The 14082-nt window shown below is 42.1% G+C and overlaps 1 protein-coding gene across 1 annotated transcript in view; it reads left to right on the plus strand.

Annotated features, from left to right (window-relative positions):
* The window catches only part of LOC106609923 (fibrinogen gamma chain-like), a 36080-nt gene extending 26645 nt beyond the window's left edge, over positions 1-9435 (plus strand). The window contains exons 4-8 of the mRNA XM_045722609.1: positions 158-288; positions 1316-1449; positions 1692-1876; positions 7644-7921; positions 8196-9435. Coding sequence (XP_045578565.1) covers positions 158-288; positions 1316-1449; positions 1692-1876; positions 7644-7921; positions 8196-8377 — 910 coding nt within the window. The 3' untranslated portion in view covers positions 8378-9435. The remainder of the gene's footprint in view (positions 1-157; positions 289-1315; positions 1450-1691; positions 1877-7643; positions 7922-8195) is intronic.
* Positions 9436-14082: the final 4647 nt, after the last annotated feature.

Raw genomic sequence — 14082 nt, forward strand, 5'->3', positions numbered from 1 at the left:
CTGCTGGAGACAAATTACCTGGAAATACCAGGACTAAGGGTACAGGTGTCAAATGCTATGTACGTAAAACACATTGATAGTCATTATGAACTGCAATCTAAGTTTATATCCAAATCACCTGAGAAACATTTTCAATCTGTTCCCCTCTTTTGCTCAGTCAACTCCAGGGGACACTGGAATCCAACAAGAAGAGGATGTTAGACCTCAAACAGATGTCCATTCAGCTGGATCAGAAATGCCAAGATCCCTGCAAGGATACTGTGGAAATCAAACCCACTACAGGGAAAGGTAAAATCAACAGCGTTCTGCAGGTCGATCCCCATTTCATCAGAGGTTGCTCAACCCTGCTCCTGGAGAATTCACTCTACATAACAGTCATTTGTCCTTGTTGCGTGTTTAGTCAGAAGCGAATCAAAGGCATCAATCAATAGAGGCTGAGCAGATTTGTCCCAATACAGTTATTTGGATGTACTTTGTGTCACGGCTGTCGAAAGGAGCAGACCAAAGTGCAGCGTGGTTGTAGTTCCACATTTTATTAAATCCATGAAACTTTGCAATACATAAATAACTGAATTGACAAAACAACAAACCGTGACGCAGAGAGAAACAAACACTACTCAAAATATAATAACACACAAAACCCAGGAAGAAAAACCCCTACTTAAATATGATCTCCAATTAGAGACAACGAGGACCAGCTGCCTCCAATTGGAGATCAACCCAAAAAAAAAACATAGAAATAGAAAACTAGAACTAAACATAGATATAGAAAACATAGAACATAAAACAAAACACAAAACACCCCCTGTCATGCCCTGACCTACTCTACCATAGTAAATAACATCTTACTATGGTCAGGACGTGACACTTTGGAAATGGTTAATGAATTCATTTGTTAATATCATGTGTTGGCATTTATAAGTGATATTCTTTATGCAAGGGGTATCAATCCAGTTATATGGATGCACTTTAGATTAGTTCAATTCATTTGTTTATATAATTTATTGGCATTTATAAATTATTCCATAAATAGGTATAGCTTTAATTTAAATGATCAAAAAACGGCTGTTAATAAATACCACAGAGTATTACCAGGGACAAGGGACAATAATCAACAATGTGCAAGATCATAAGAACATAATCAACACAATCAGCAAGGTAATAGAGCTAGAGCTCATTTTCATCTGGAACAGGCTAAAAGCAGAATCAAAACACTACAAAACCGTTGTGCATAACGCATTGCCTTATGGGAACAGTAGTCTTTGTTATTAACATGTAACAACATGATCATGACATGTTGTTTTTCTCGTATTAGATTGCCAGGATATTGCCAACAAGGGTGCCAAAACCAGCGGTCTATACTACGTGAAGCCACTGATGGCTAAGGAGCAGTTCCTGGTCTATTGCGAGATCGACAGCTTCGGCCGCGGCTTTACCGTCCTGCAGAGGGTACGTGTGTTCATTATGATTGGCTCATGCAGGGTTCAAACCCCCAACCCCACCATGCTCCAACCCACTGAGCCATTGGAAGTTGGAACCAGGGTTGGAGACAATTCTATTTCAGGAAGTAAACATTCCAATTGGAATTTCAGTTTCCGGATTGACTAAAGTGAAATGGTATTGACCCAAACCTGGTTGTAACCACATACTGTATTATTATCATAACCACCGTCCAACATATATCTCCACAGAGACGTGATGGCAGCGTAGACTTCAACAAGGACTGGGTCCAGTATAAGGAGGGCTTCGGCTACCTGAGCCCAGATGACACCACCGAGTTCTGGCTGGGCAATGAGAAGATGCACCTGCTCTCCACCCAGTCCTCCATCCCATACGTGCTGAGGATCGAGCTCACTGACTGGGTGGGCAACAAGAAGTACGTACTACTAAATTCTCTACTAAGGCTACTACTAGTGCACGCTTAGGGCCTACATTCCCCCTCCTGAATAGAAAATGGTGTTCAAAATGTAGTGGGAACAGCTCAAAGTCTTATCCCAGCAGGTAAAACTGGTTCCAAGGATGTCACTCCAACCTGTTGTAAGAATGTTATAATGACATTGCAACCAATCCAATTATGTGGTGTCTAGGTTTCATACTTTAAAAATGCTATAAATACTGTATTTCGCTATTGTCAATTCCCCCTCAAAGTTATTGGGGGCTTGGCATCATTGGTCTTGCCTATATGACACATTTACTCGCATAATTCTCTCCACTAAATTAATGAAATATATAGGGGCAAATCTTAACTTCAGCAAGTCAAATTTTCACTTTATCATTAATGTCAATAGGAGACTAAGTTGAAATTTGACTTAGGGCGAAGTTAGGATTTGCCCCTTTAATATTTTTAGTGGTGAAATATTTAGTGCTATTTAGTACCATTTTTTATGAGGAATTGTGGAAATAAGTAGCAGTAAGCTGTTTCTTGGTGAGGTGTCTAACCTCAAAATAACATGTGTTTCCACTCATCAAATCACATTTTATTTGTCACATACAACAGGTGTAGAGTCGTGGCCAAAAGTTTTGAGAATGACACAAATATTAATTTCCACAAAGTTTGCTGCTTCAGTGTCTTTAGATATTTTTGTCAGATGTTACTATGGAATACTGAAGTATAATTACATGCATTTCATAACTGTCAAGGGCTTTTATTGACAATTACATGAAGTTGATGCAAAGAGTCAATATTTGCAGTGTTGACCCTTCTTTTTCAAGACCTCTGCAATCCGCCCTGGCATGCTGTCAATTAACTTCTGGGCCACATCCTGACTGATGGCAGCCCATTCTTGCATAATCAATGCTTGGAGTTTGTCAGAATTTGTGGGGTTTTGTTTGTCCACCCGCCTCTTGAGGATTGACCACAAGTTCTCAATAGGATTAAGGTCTGGGGAGTTTCCTGGCCATGGACCCAAAATATCAACGTTTTGTTCCCCGAGCCACTTAGTTATCACTTTTGCCTTATGGCAAGGTCCTCCATCATGCTGGAAAAGGCATTGTTCGTCACCAAACTGTTCCTGGATGGTTGGGAGAAGTTGCTCTTTGAGGATGTGTTGGTACCATTCTTTTTTCATGGTTGTGTTCTTAGGCAAAATTGTGAGTGAGCCCACTCCCTCAGCTGAGAAGCAACCCCACACATGAATGGTCTCAGGATGCTTTACTGTTGGCATGACACAGGACTGATGGTAGCGCTCACCTTGTCTTCTCCGGACAAGCTTTTTTTCCGGATGCCCCAAACAATCAGAAAGGGGATTCATCAGAGAAAACGACTTTACCCCAGTCCTCAGCAGTCCAATCCCTGTACCTTTTGCAGAATATCAGTCTGTCCCTGATGTTTTTCCTGGAGAGAAGTGGCTTCTTTGCTGCCCTTCTTGACACCAGGCCATCCTCCAAAAGTCTTTGCCTCACTGTGCGTGCAGATGCATTCACACCTGCCTGCTGCCATTCCTGAGCAAGCTCTGTACTGGTGGTGCCCCGATCCCGCAGCTGAATCAACTTTAGGAGACGGTCCTGGCGCTTGCTGGACTTTCTTGGGCGCCCTGACGCCTTCTTCACAACAATTGAACCGCTCTCCTTGAAGTTCTTGATGATCCGATAAATGGTTGATTTAGGTGCAATCTTACTGGCAGCAATATCCTTGCCTGTGAAGCCCTTTTTGTGCAAAGCAATGATGACGGCACGTGTTTCCTTGCAGGTAAACATGGTTGACAGAGGAAGAACAATGATTCCAAGCACTACCCTCCTTTTGAAGCTTCCAGTCTGTTATTTGAACTCAGTCAGCATGACAGAGTGATCTCCAGCCTTGTCCTCGTCAACACTTACACCTGTGTTAATGAGAGAACCACTGACATGATGTCAGCTGGTCCTTTTGTGACAGGGCTGAAATGCAGTGGAAATGTTTTTGGGGGATTCAGTTCATTTGCATGGCAAAGAGGGACTTTGCAATTCATCTGATCATTCTTCATAACATTCTGGAGTATATGCAAATTGCCATCATACAAACTGAGAAAGCAGACTTTGTGAAAATGTATATTGGTGTCATTCTCAAAACTTTTGGCCACGACTGTAGACCTCACAGAGAACTGCTTACTTACCAGCCCTTAATAACCAACAATGCAGTTCAAGAAAGGGTTCAGAAAATATTTACTAAATAAACTAAGGTAAAAATAGTCAAATTAAAAGTGTAAACAGTAAAAATAACAATAATTGAGGCGATATAAAGGGGGTACCGAGTCAATGTGCGGCGGTACACGTTAGTCGAGTTATTTTGTGCATTTAGATAGGGGTAAAGTGACTATGCATAGATAATAATCAGCAAGTAGCAGCAATGTAAAAAGATAGGGGGGGTCGTGTCAATGTAAATACTCCGGGTGGCCATTTGATTAATTGTTCAGCAGTCTGATGGCTTGGGGGTAGAAGCTGTTAAGGAGCCTTTTGATCCTAGACTTGGTGCTCCAGTACCGCTAGCCATGCGGCAGCAGAGAGAACAGTCTATGACTTAGGTGACTGGAGTCTTAGACAATGTTTTGGGCCTTCCTCTGACACCGTCTAGTATATACAGATGAAGTCGGAAGTTTACATACACTTAGGTTGGAGTCATTAAATCTCGTTTTTCAACCACTCAACAAATGTCTTGTTTACAAACTATAGTTTTGGCAAGTCAGTTAGGACATCTACTTTGTGTAACAATTGTTTATAGACAGATTATTTCACTTTTTCCTCCAAACATAAAGATGGTCATTATGGCCAAACAGTTCTATTTTTGTTTCATCAGACCAGAGGACATTTCTCCAAAAAGTATGATCTTTGTCCCCATGTGCAGTTGCCAACTGTAGTCTGGCTTTCTTATGGCGGTTTTGGAGCAGTGGCTTCTTCCTTGCTGAGCAGCCTTTCAGGTTATGTCGATATAGGACTCGTTTTACTGTGTATATAGATACTTTTATACCTGTTTCCTCCAGCATCTTCACAAGGTCCTTTGCTACCAAATACTAATTGAGTGCATGTAAACTTCTGACCCACTGGGAGTGTGATGAAAGAAAGAAAAGCTGAAATAAATAATTCTCTCTACTATTATTCTGACATTTCACATACTTAAAATAAAGTGGTGATCCTAACTGACCTAAGACAAGGAATTTTTACTAGGATTAAATGTCAGGAATTGTGAAAAACTGAGTTTACATGTATTTGGCTAAGGCGTATGTAAACTTCCGACTTCAACTGTAGGTCTTGGATGGCAGGAAGCTTGGCCCCAGTGACATACTGGGCCATACGCACTACCATCTGTAGCGCCTAATGGTCAGATGCCGAGCAGTTGCCATACCAGGCGGTGATGCAACTGGTCAGGATGCTCTCGATGGTGCAGCTGTAGAACTTTTTGAGGATCTGGGGACCTATGCCAAATCTTTTCAGTCTCCTGAGGGGGAAAAGGTGTTGTCATGCCTTCTTCATGACTGTCTTGGTGTGTTTCGACCATGATAGTTCGTTGGTGATGTGGACACCAAGGAACTTGAAACCCTCAACCCGCTACACTACAGCCCCGTTGATGTTAATGGGGGCCTGTTCGGCTCGCCTTTTCCTGTAGTCCACGATCAGCTCCTTTGTCTTGCTCACATTGAGGGAGAGGTTGTTGTCCTGGCACCACACTGCCAGGTCTCTGACCTCCTCCCTATAGGCTGTCTCATTGTTGCCGGTTATCAGGCCTTCCACTGTTGTGTTGTCAGCAAACTTAATGATGGTTTTGGAGTCGTGTTTGGCCACGCAGTCGTGGGTGAACAGGGAGTACAGGAGGGGACTAAGCACGCACCCCTGAGGGGCCCCAGTGTTGAGGATCAGTGTTGTAGATGTGTTGTTGCCTACCCTTAACACCTGGGGGCAGCCAGTCAGGAAGTCCAGGATCCAGTTGCCTGAGGGAGGTGTTTAGTCCCAGGTTCCTTAACTTAGTGATGACCTTTGTGGGCACTATGGTGTTGAACGCTGAGCTGTAGTCAATGAACAGAATACTCACATAGGTGTTCCTTTTGTTCAGGGGGGAAAGGGCAGTGTGGAGTGCGATTGAGTCATCTGTGGATATGTTGGGACGGTATGCGAATTGGAGTGGGTCTAGGGATTCTGGGATGATGGTGTTGATGTGAACCATGACCAGCCTTTCAAGCACTTCATGCCTACCGACGTGATTTCTACGGGGCGGTAATAATTTAGGCAGGTTACCTTCGCTTCCTTGGGCACAGGGACTATGGTGGTCTGCTTGAAACATGTACTTAGGTATTACGGACTCGGTCAGGGAGAGGTTGAAAATGTCAGTGAAGACACTTGCTAGTGTGCTTTGAGTACACGTCCTGGTAATCCATCTGGCCCAGCGGCTTTGTGAATGTTGACCTGTTTAAAGGTCTTGCTCACGTTGACCTGTTTAAAGGTCTTGCTCACATCCGGAACGGCTGGTGCTCTCATGCATGCTTCAGTGTTATTGCCTCGAAGCGAGCATAAAAGGGATTTAGCTCGTCTAGTAAGCTGGCGGCTCCATTTTTAGCCCTTAATAGTTTTCAAGCCCTGCCACATCCACTGATTGAATCCTACGACATCGGCTCTGACAATCTTAGTCCTGTATTGATGCTTTGCCTGTTTGATGGTTTGTCTGAGGGCATAGCGGGATTTCTTATAAGCGTCATGATTAGTGTCCCACTCCTTGAAAGCTGCAGGTCTAGCCTTTAGCTCAGTGTGGATGTTCCCTGTAATCCATGGCTTCTGTTTGGGATATGTACATAAAGTCACTGTGGGGACGACGTCGTCAGTGCACTTATTGATGAAGTCGGTGACTGAGGTGGTATACATAAAGTCACTGTGGGGACGACGTCGTCAGTGCACTTATTGATGAAGTCGGTGACTGAGGTGGTATACATAAAGTCACTGTGGGGACGACGTCGTCAGTGCACTTATTGATGAAGTCAGTGACTGAGGTGATATACTCCTCAATGCCATTGGATGAGACCCGGAACATATTCCAGTCTGTGCTAGCAAAACAGTCCTGTAGCATAGAATCTGGTAATCTGACCACTTCCGTATTGAGCGAGTCACTGGTACTTCCTGCTTTAGTTCTTGCTTGTAAGCAGGAATCAGGAGGATATAATTATGGTAAGATTTGCCAAGTGGAGGGCAAGGGAGAGCTTTGTATGTGTCTCTGTGTGTGGAGTAAAGGTGGTCGTAACTTTTTTCCCCTCTGGTTGCACATGTGACATGCTGGTAGAAATGTAGTAAAACAGATTTAAGTTTGCCTGCATTAAAGTCCCCTCGTCTCAAACCTCTGGATTTTAGTTTGCGGAATAAATTTTCTGGTGCCAAGTTGCATAGCTGAAAGAACTGGCCTCCACAATCAAAGCAAACAACGTATTCTACTTTGTGGCACTGGTTTTGGAAGCCAATACTGAAGCCGTCAGGCTAATATGCTGCATTTTATATGAATACTTGTCTCCTGTGTGTCTAGTGTCGTGGACACAGGCATATGCACCACAGTAGGCATGGGTTCAAATCCGACCCAATGCCTTTCTGACCTGCACCGCTCCTACCTTTGTTGTCTTCTTCTCACTGTCTTATTTATTCAATAAAACCACACACATAAAAAATAGCTAATAATGAAATGTAATTTCTTTCTCTAGGTATGCCGACTACGCCATGTTCAAAGTGGGTGCGGAAGTCGACATGTACCGCCTGACCTATGCCTACTACTACGGCGGTGACGCGGGGGACGCATTCGACGGCTTTGACTTCGGAGAAGACCCCAGCGACAAGTTCTACACGTCTCACAACGGCATGCAGTTTAGTACCAGCGACAAGGACAACGACAAGTTCCAGGGTAACTGTGCTATGCAGGACGGCTCCGGTTGGTGGATGAACCGATGCCACGCTGCCCACCTCAACGGGAAATATTACCAGGGTAAGGACACACATGTGTACACTCTCACACACAGACACATGCACATTCTTGCATTTTTCTGTTAAAGAATACTACTCTCCAAATAACATGAACCATACTACAGTTTTACATGTATGCAAATCACTACCAGCCTATACCAATGTTAGTTTTGGGGGTTCTCTGACATTTTTACTGTTACCTTTCCAAGAAGGCCACATTTATGAGTAGGCCCAACACTGTGACTTTCTTTCTTGTAACAAACTTTTCATTGACACTTCTGTCTTTCCATCCCTAGGTGGGAAGTACACGGAGAAGGACGCTGGCGAGTCAGGCTACGACAATGGCATCATCTGGGCCACGTGGCACAGCCGCTGGTACTCCATGAAAGAGACTACCATGAAGATCATCCCCACCAGCAGGATCACGGCGGGGGACGGACAGCAGACCGGAGGGGTCAAACAGTTTGGAGGCCTGTAACATTACTGAAACATATACTGCAATATTGTCTTCGCTAGAACTTTCCCGGACACAGATTAAGCCAAATCCTAAGAAGCACATGGAGAATCTCTATTAAACATGTAGTCCAGGACTAACCTTAGGCATGAAATGTGTCTTGAAAAATGGCCCTCTGTCTTGTTGTATCTTTGTTTTATTGGTTCGATCAATTTCGTTTTTTGTCCTGTTGCCCAAAATATTGTCTATGATCAAATCGCTGTTGTTGGACCTTGGAAGATTGGTTTGACGTCTTCTATTTAGCACCTGCTGTTAGAACAAACTTTATCTGGTGTCTATGGAGTTTTATTAGATCTGGTTGGTTTAACCAATTAATAAATGTTGTATTTTTCTAAATGTAGATACCCCTGCTCCGACTACATGATCTAAGACAGGGTTTGAACCTGGGTGGTCTGAAGGCCATAAGACTGTGTAAGCTCTCTGAGCTAAAAACCTAGGCAATAGCTCTGGGAGCTAACGCAAGTCTTCAAGTCTCAGGCCAAGGCACTGAATCACCTCAGTTACACAAGGGTCTAGCATTTAAAAGACCATGCCCATTTCTTTATTGTACTTTCCCTGATATTCATTCCTGGTACCGCTTGTAATTGTGCTAAATATGATAATTGATACCCACATTTATATGACATACAGAGAAGGCACTGTGCTGGGAAGACTTAACTAATCTCATTCAACTATTTTTAACTATTACAGATAACGATTTTTAGAAGCTATTTTGATACATTGGGGGAAATTCTTGGAAATCATCTATTGGAAGTTCTTTGAACCAATATTCAAATAGCCTGGGTTGAATTCTGAGAGGATATGTCAACGGGTAAGAAAGTAACGCGATTAGGTAGGAATGGGAAGTAGGAATTTACCATATTAAAGAGGGTGTGTGTGTTTTTTCCCCTCTAAGACCAAAGTGCCCACCAAAGCCAGGTTCATGTTCAGTGTGGAGAAAACTTTCTGAAACAGAATGTAACTATTAAGAAGTCTGATATGTCCTATATGCTGTTCTATTACAAAATAAATACCTACCTGAACATAAGACTTAGTCAATTAATCAATCAATCAATCAAATGTATTTATAAAGCCCTTTTTACATCAGCCGATGTCGCAAAGTTCTCTACAGAAACCCAGCCTAAAACCCCAAACAGCAAGCAATGCAGAAGCACGGTGGCTAGGAAAAACTCCCTAGAAAGGATGGAACCTAGGAAGAAACCTAGAGAGGAATCAGGCTCTGAGGGGTGGCCAGTCCTCTTCTGGTTCTGCCTGGTGGAGATAACTTCTCTAGGGCAAGTGGGACGATTTTGTCCCACCTACGTAACAGCCAGTGGAATCCCGTGGCGCGTTATTCAAATACCTTAGAAATGCTATTACTTCAATTTCTCAAACATATGACTATATTACACCACTTTAAAGACAAGACTCTCGTTAATCTAACCACACTGTCCGATTTCAAAAAGGCTTTACAACGAAAGCAAAACATTAGATTATGTCAGCAGAGTACCCAGCCAGAAATAATCAGACACCCATTTTTCAAGCTAGCATATAATGTCACATAAACCCAAATCACAGCTAAATGCAGCACTAACCTTTGATGATCTTCATCAGATGACAATCTTATGACATTATGTTATACAATACATGCATGTTTTGTTCAATCAAGTTCATATTTATATCAAAAACCAGCTTTTTACATTAGCATGTGACGTTCAGAACTAGCATACCCCCCGCAAACTTCCGGTGAATTTACTAAATTACTCACGATAAACGTTCACAAAAAGCATAACAATTATTTTAAGAATTATAGATACAGAACTCCTCTATGCACTCGCTATGTCCGATTTTAAAATAGCTTTTCGGTGAAAGCACATTTTGCAATATTCTAAGTAGATAGCCCGGCATCACAGGGCTAGCTATTTAGACACCCAACAAGTTTAGCCCTCACCAAAGTCAGATTTACTATAAGAAAAATGTTATTACCTTTTTATGCAATTTATCTCGTAAAAAAGCGATAATATTCCGACCGGGAATCTCCTTTTCGGCAAACAGAGGAAAAATCACAAAGACGGGGGCAGCCAGGGCACGCGCCTAAGCCCACAGTCCCTTGATCCGCCACTTGAGAAAGGCGATAATGTGTTTCAGCCTGGGGCTGGGATGACGACATTCTGTTTTTTCCCGGGCTCTGAGCGCCTATGGAAGACGTAGGAAGTGTCACGTTAGAGCAGAGATCCTTTGTAAAAGATAGAGATGGCAAAGAAGTTCAAGAAATGGTCAGACAGGCCACTTCCTGTAAAGGAATCTCTCAGGTTTTGACCTGCCATTTGAGTTCTGTTATACTCACAGACACCATTCAAACAGTTTTAGAAACTTTAGGGTGTTTTCTATCCAAAGCCAATAATTATATGCATATTCTAGTTACTGGGCAGGAGTAGTAACCAGATTAAATCGGGTACGTTTTTTATCCAGCCGTGAAAATACTGCCCCCTAGCCATAACAGGTTAAAAGTAAAACATTTGCTTACACTTCCTTACTTCTGGAACACAAGCTTCCAGGGAGGGCAATTTTGTGGCTTCACCATGTTTCATCGAAATGTACAGCTGTGTATCGTCCACATAGTAGTGAAAGTTAACATTATGTTTTCCCGAATAACATCACCAAGAGGCAAATATATAGTGACAACAATAGTGGTCCTAAAACGGAACCTTGAGGAACACCGAAATGTACAGTTGATTTGTCAGAAGACAAACCATCCACAGAGACAAACTGATATCTTTTCCAGACAGATAAGATCTATACCAGGCCAGAACTTGTCCGTGTAGACCAATTTGGGTTTCCAATCTCTCCAAAAGAATGTGGTGATTGATGGTATCAAAAGCACCACTAAGGTCTAGGAGCATGAGGACAGATGCAGAGCCTTGGTCTGACTGCAATCTCAGTGCTATGATGGGGTCTAAAACCAGACTGAAGTGTTTCGTATACATTGTTTGTCTTCAGGAAGGCAGTGAGGTGCTGCGCAACAGCTTTTTAAATTTTCTTTGAGAGGAATGGGAGATTCGATATAGGCCGATAGTTTTTATATTTTCTGGGTCAAGGTTTGGCTTTTTCAAGAGAGGCTTTATTACTGCCACTTTTAGTGAGTTTGGTACACATCCGGTGGATAGGGAGCCGTTTATTATATTCAACATAGGAGCGCCAAGCACAGGAAGCAGCTCTTTCAGTAGTTTAGTTGGAATAGGGTCCAGTATGCAGATTGAAGGTTGAGGCCAAGACTATTTTCATCAATGTGTCAAGAGATATAATATTAAAGAACGTGAGTGTCTCCCTTAATCCTTGGTCCTGGCAGTGTTGTGCAGACTCAGGACAACTGAGCTTTGGAGAAATTTGCAGATTTAAAGAGGAGTCCGTATTTTGCTTTCTAATGATCATGATCTTTTCGTCAAAGAAGTTCATGAATTTATCTCCGCTGAAGTGAAAGCCATCCTCTCTTGGGGAGTGCTGCTTTTTAGTTAGCTTTGCGACAGTATCAAAAATAGATTTTGGATTGTTCTTATTCCTCAATTAAGTTGGAAAATAGGATGATCGAGCAGCAGTGAGGGCTCTTCGATACTGCACGGTACGGTCTTTCCAAGCTAGTCGGAAGACTTCTAGTTTGGTGTAGCGCCATTTGCGTTCCAATTTTCTGGAAGCTTGCTCAGGGCTGGGGTATTTTCTGTATACCAGGGAGCTAGTTTCTTATGAAAAATGTTTTTTTGTTTTTGGGGGTGCGACTGCATCTAGGGTATTACTTAAGGTTACATTTAGTTCCTCAGTTAGGTGGTTAAATTCTTATGGCTGGAATCCCATTAGCGGGATCGATATGACAACAGCCAGTGAAAGTGCAGGGCGCCAAATTCAAAACAACTAAAATCTCATAATTAAAATTCCTCAAACATACAAGTATTATACACCATTTTAAAGCTTTACTTCTTGTTAATCCAGCCACAGTGTCTGATTTCAAAAAGGCTTTACGGCGAAAGCAAACCATATGATTATGTTAGGTCAGCGCCTATACACAAAAAAACACAGCCATTTTCCAGCCAAAGAGAGGAGTCACAAAAAAGCAGAAATAGAGATAAAACGAATCACTAACCTTTGATGACCTTCATCAGATGACACTCATAGGACTTCATGTTACACAATACATGTATGTTTTGTTCAATAAAGTTCATATTTATATCCAAAAATCTCAGTTTACATTGGCGCGTTATGTTTAGTCATGTTTTGCCTCCAAAACACACGGTGATGTTTGCAGAGAGCCATATCAATTTACAGAAATACTCATCATAAATGTTGATGAAAATACAAGTGTTATGCATAGGATTATAGATACACTTCTCCTTAATGCAATCGCTGTGTCAGATTTCAAAAAAGCTTTACCAAAAAAGCACACCATGTAATAATCTGAGTACGGCGCTTAGACACAAAAACATGCCATACAATATATCCGCCATGTTGGAGTCAACAATAGTCAGAAATAGCATTATAAATATTCACTTACCTTTGATGATCTTCATCAGGATGCACTCCCAGGAATCCCAGTTCCACACTAAATGTTTGTTTTGTTCGATAAAGTCCATCCTTTATGTCCAAATACCTCCTTTTTGTTCACGCCTTCAGTTCACAAATTCAAATTCACGACGCGCAGGTCAGACGAAAATTCCATTATAGTTCATAGAAACATGTCAAACGATGTATAGAATCAATCTTTAGGATGTTTTTATCAGAAATCTGCAATAAAGTTTCAACCGGAGAAATCCTTTGTCTTCAGAAATGCAATGGAACTGAGCTACCTCTCACATGAGCGCACATGGCTGAGGCTCATGCCCTGCTGGCAGTCCTCTCACTCAATGAGCTCTTATTCTCCCCCACTTCACAGTAGAAGCCTCAAACAAGGTTCTAAAGACTGTTGACATCTAGTGGAAGCCTTAGGAAGTGCAAAATGAACCCACAGACACTGTAGTTTGGATAGGCAATCACTTGAAAAACTACAAACCACTTCCTGTTTGGATTTTTTCTCAGGTTTTTGCCTGCCATATGAGTTCTGTTATAGTCACAGACATCATTCAAACAGTTTTAGAAACTTCAGAGTGTTTTCTATCCAAATCTACTAATAATATGCATATCTTAGTTTCTGGGAGTGAGTAGAAGGCAGTTTACTCTGGGCAAATCAGTCATCCAAGCTACTCAATACTGCCACAATCCATAAGAAGTTAACCGATTTTTGTACTCTGACGTCCTTGGGTAGGTGGAGGGAGTCTGGAAGGGCATCTAGGAATCTTTGGGTTGTCCGAGAATTTATAGCACGGCTTTTGATGATCCTTGGTTGGGGTCTGAGCAGATTATTCATTGCGATTGCAAACGTAATAGAATGGTAGTCCGATAGTCCAGGATTATGAGGAAAAACATTAAGATCCACAATATTTATTCCACGGGACAAAACTAGGTCCAGAGTATGACTGTAACAGTGAGAAGGTCTGGAGACATGTTGGACAAAACCCACTGATGATGGCTCCAAAAGCCTTTTGGAGTGGGACTGTGGACTTTTCCATGTGAATATTAAAGTCACCAAAAATTTGAATATTATCTGCCATGACTACAACTCAGTCAATCCTTTATTTCCTACAATACTAACAGTACAGGAGTTA

The sequence above is a fragment of the Salmo salar genome, chromosome ssa08 (assembly GCF_905237065.1).
Source record: "Salmo salar chromosome ssa08, Ssal_v3.1, whole genome shotgun sequence".
NCBI lineage: Eukaryota > Metazoa > Chordata > Actinopteri > Salmoniformes > Salmonidae > Salmo > Salmo salar.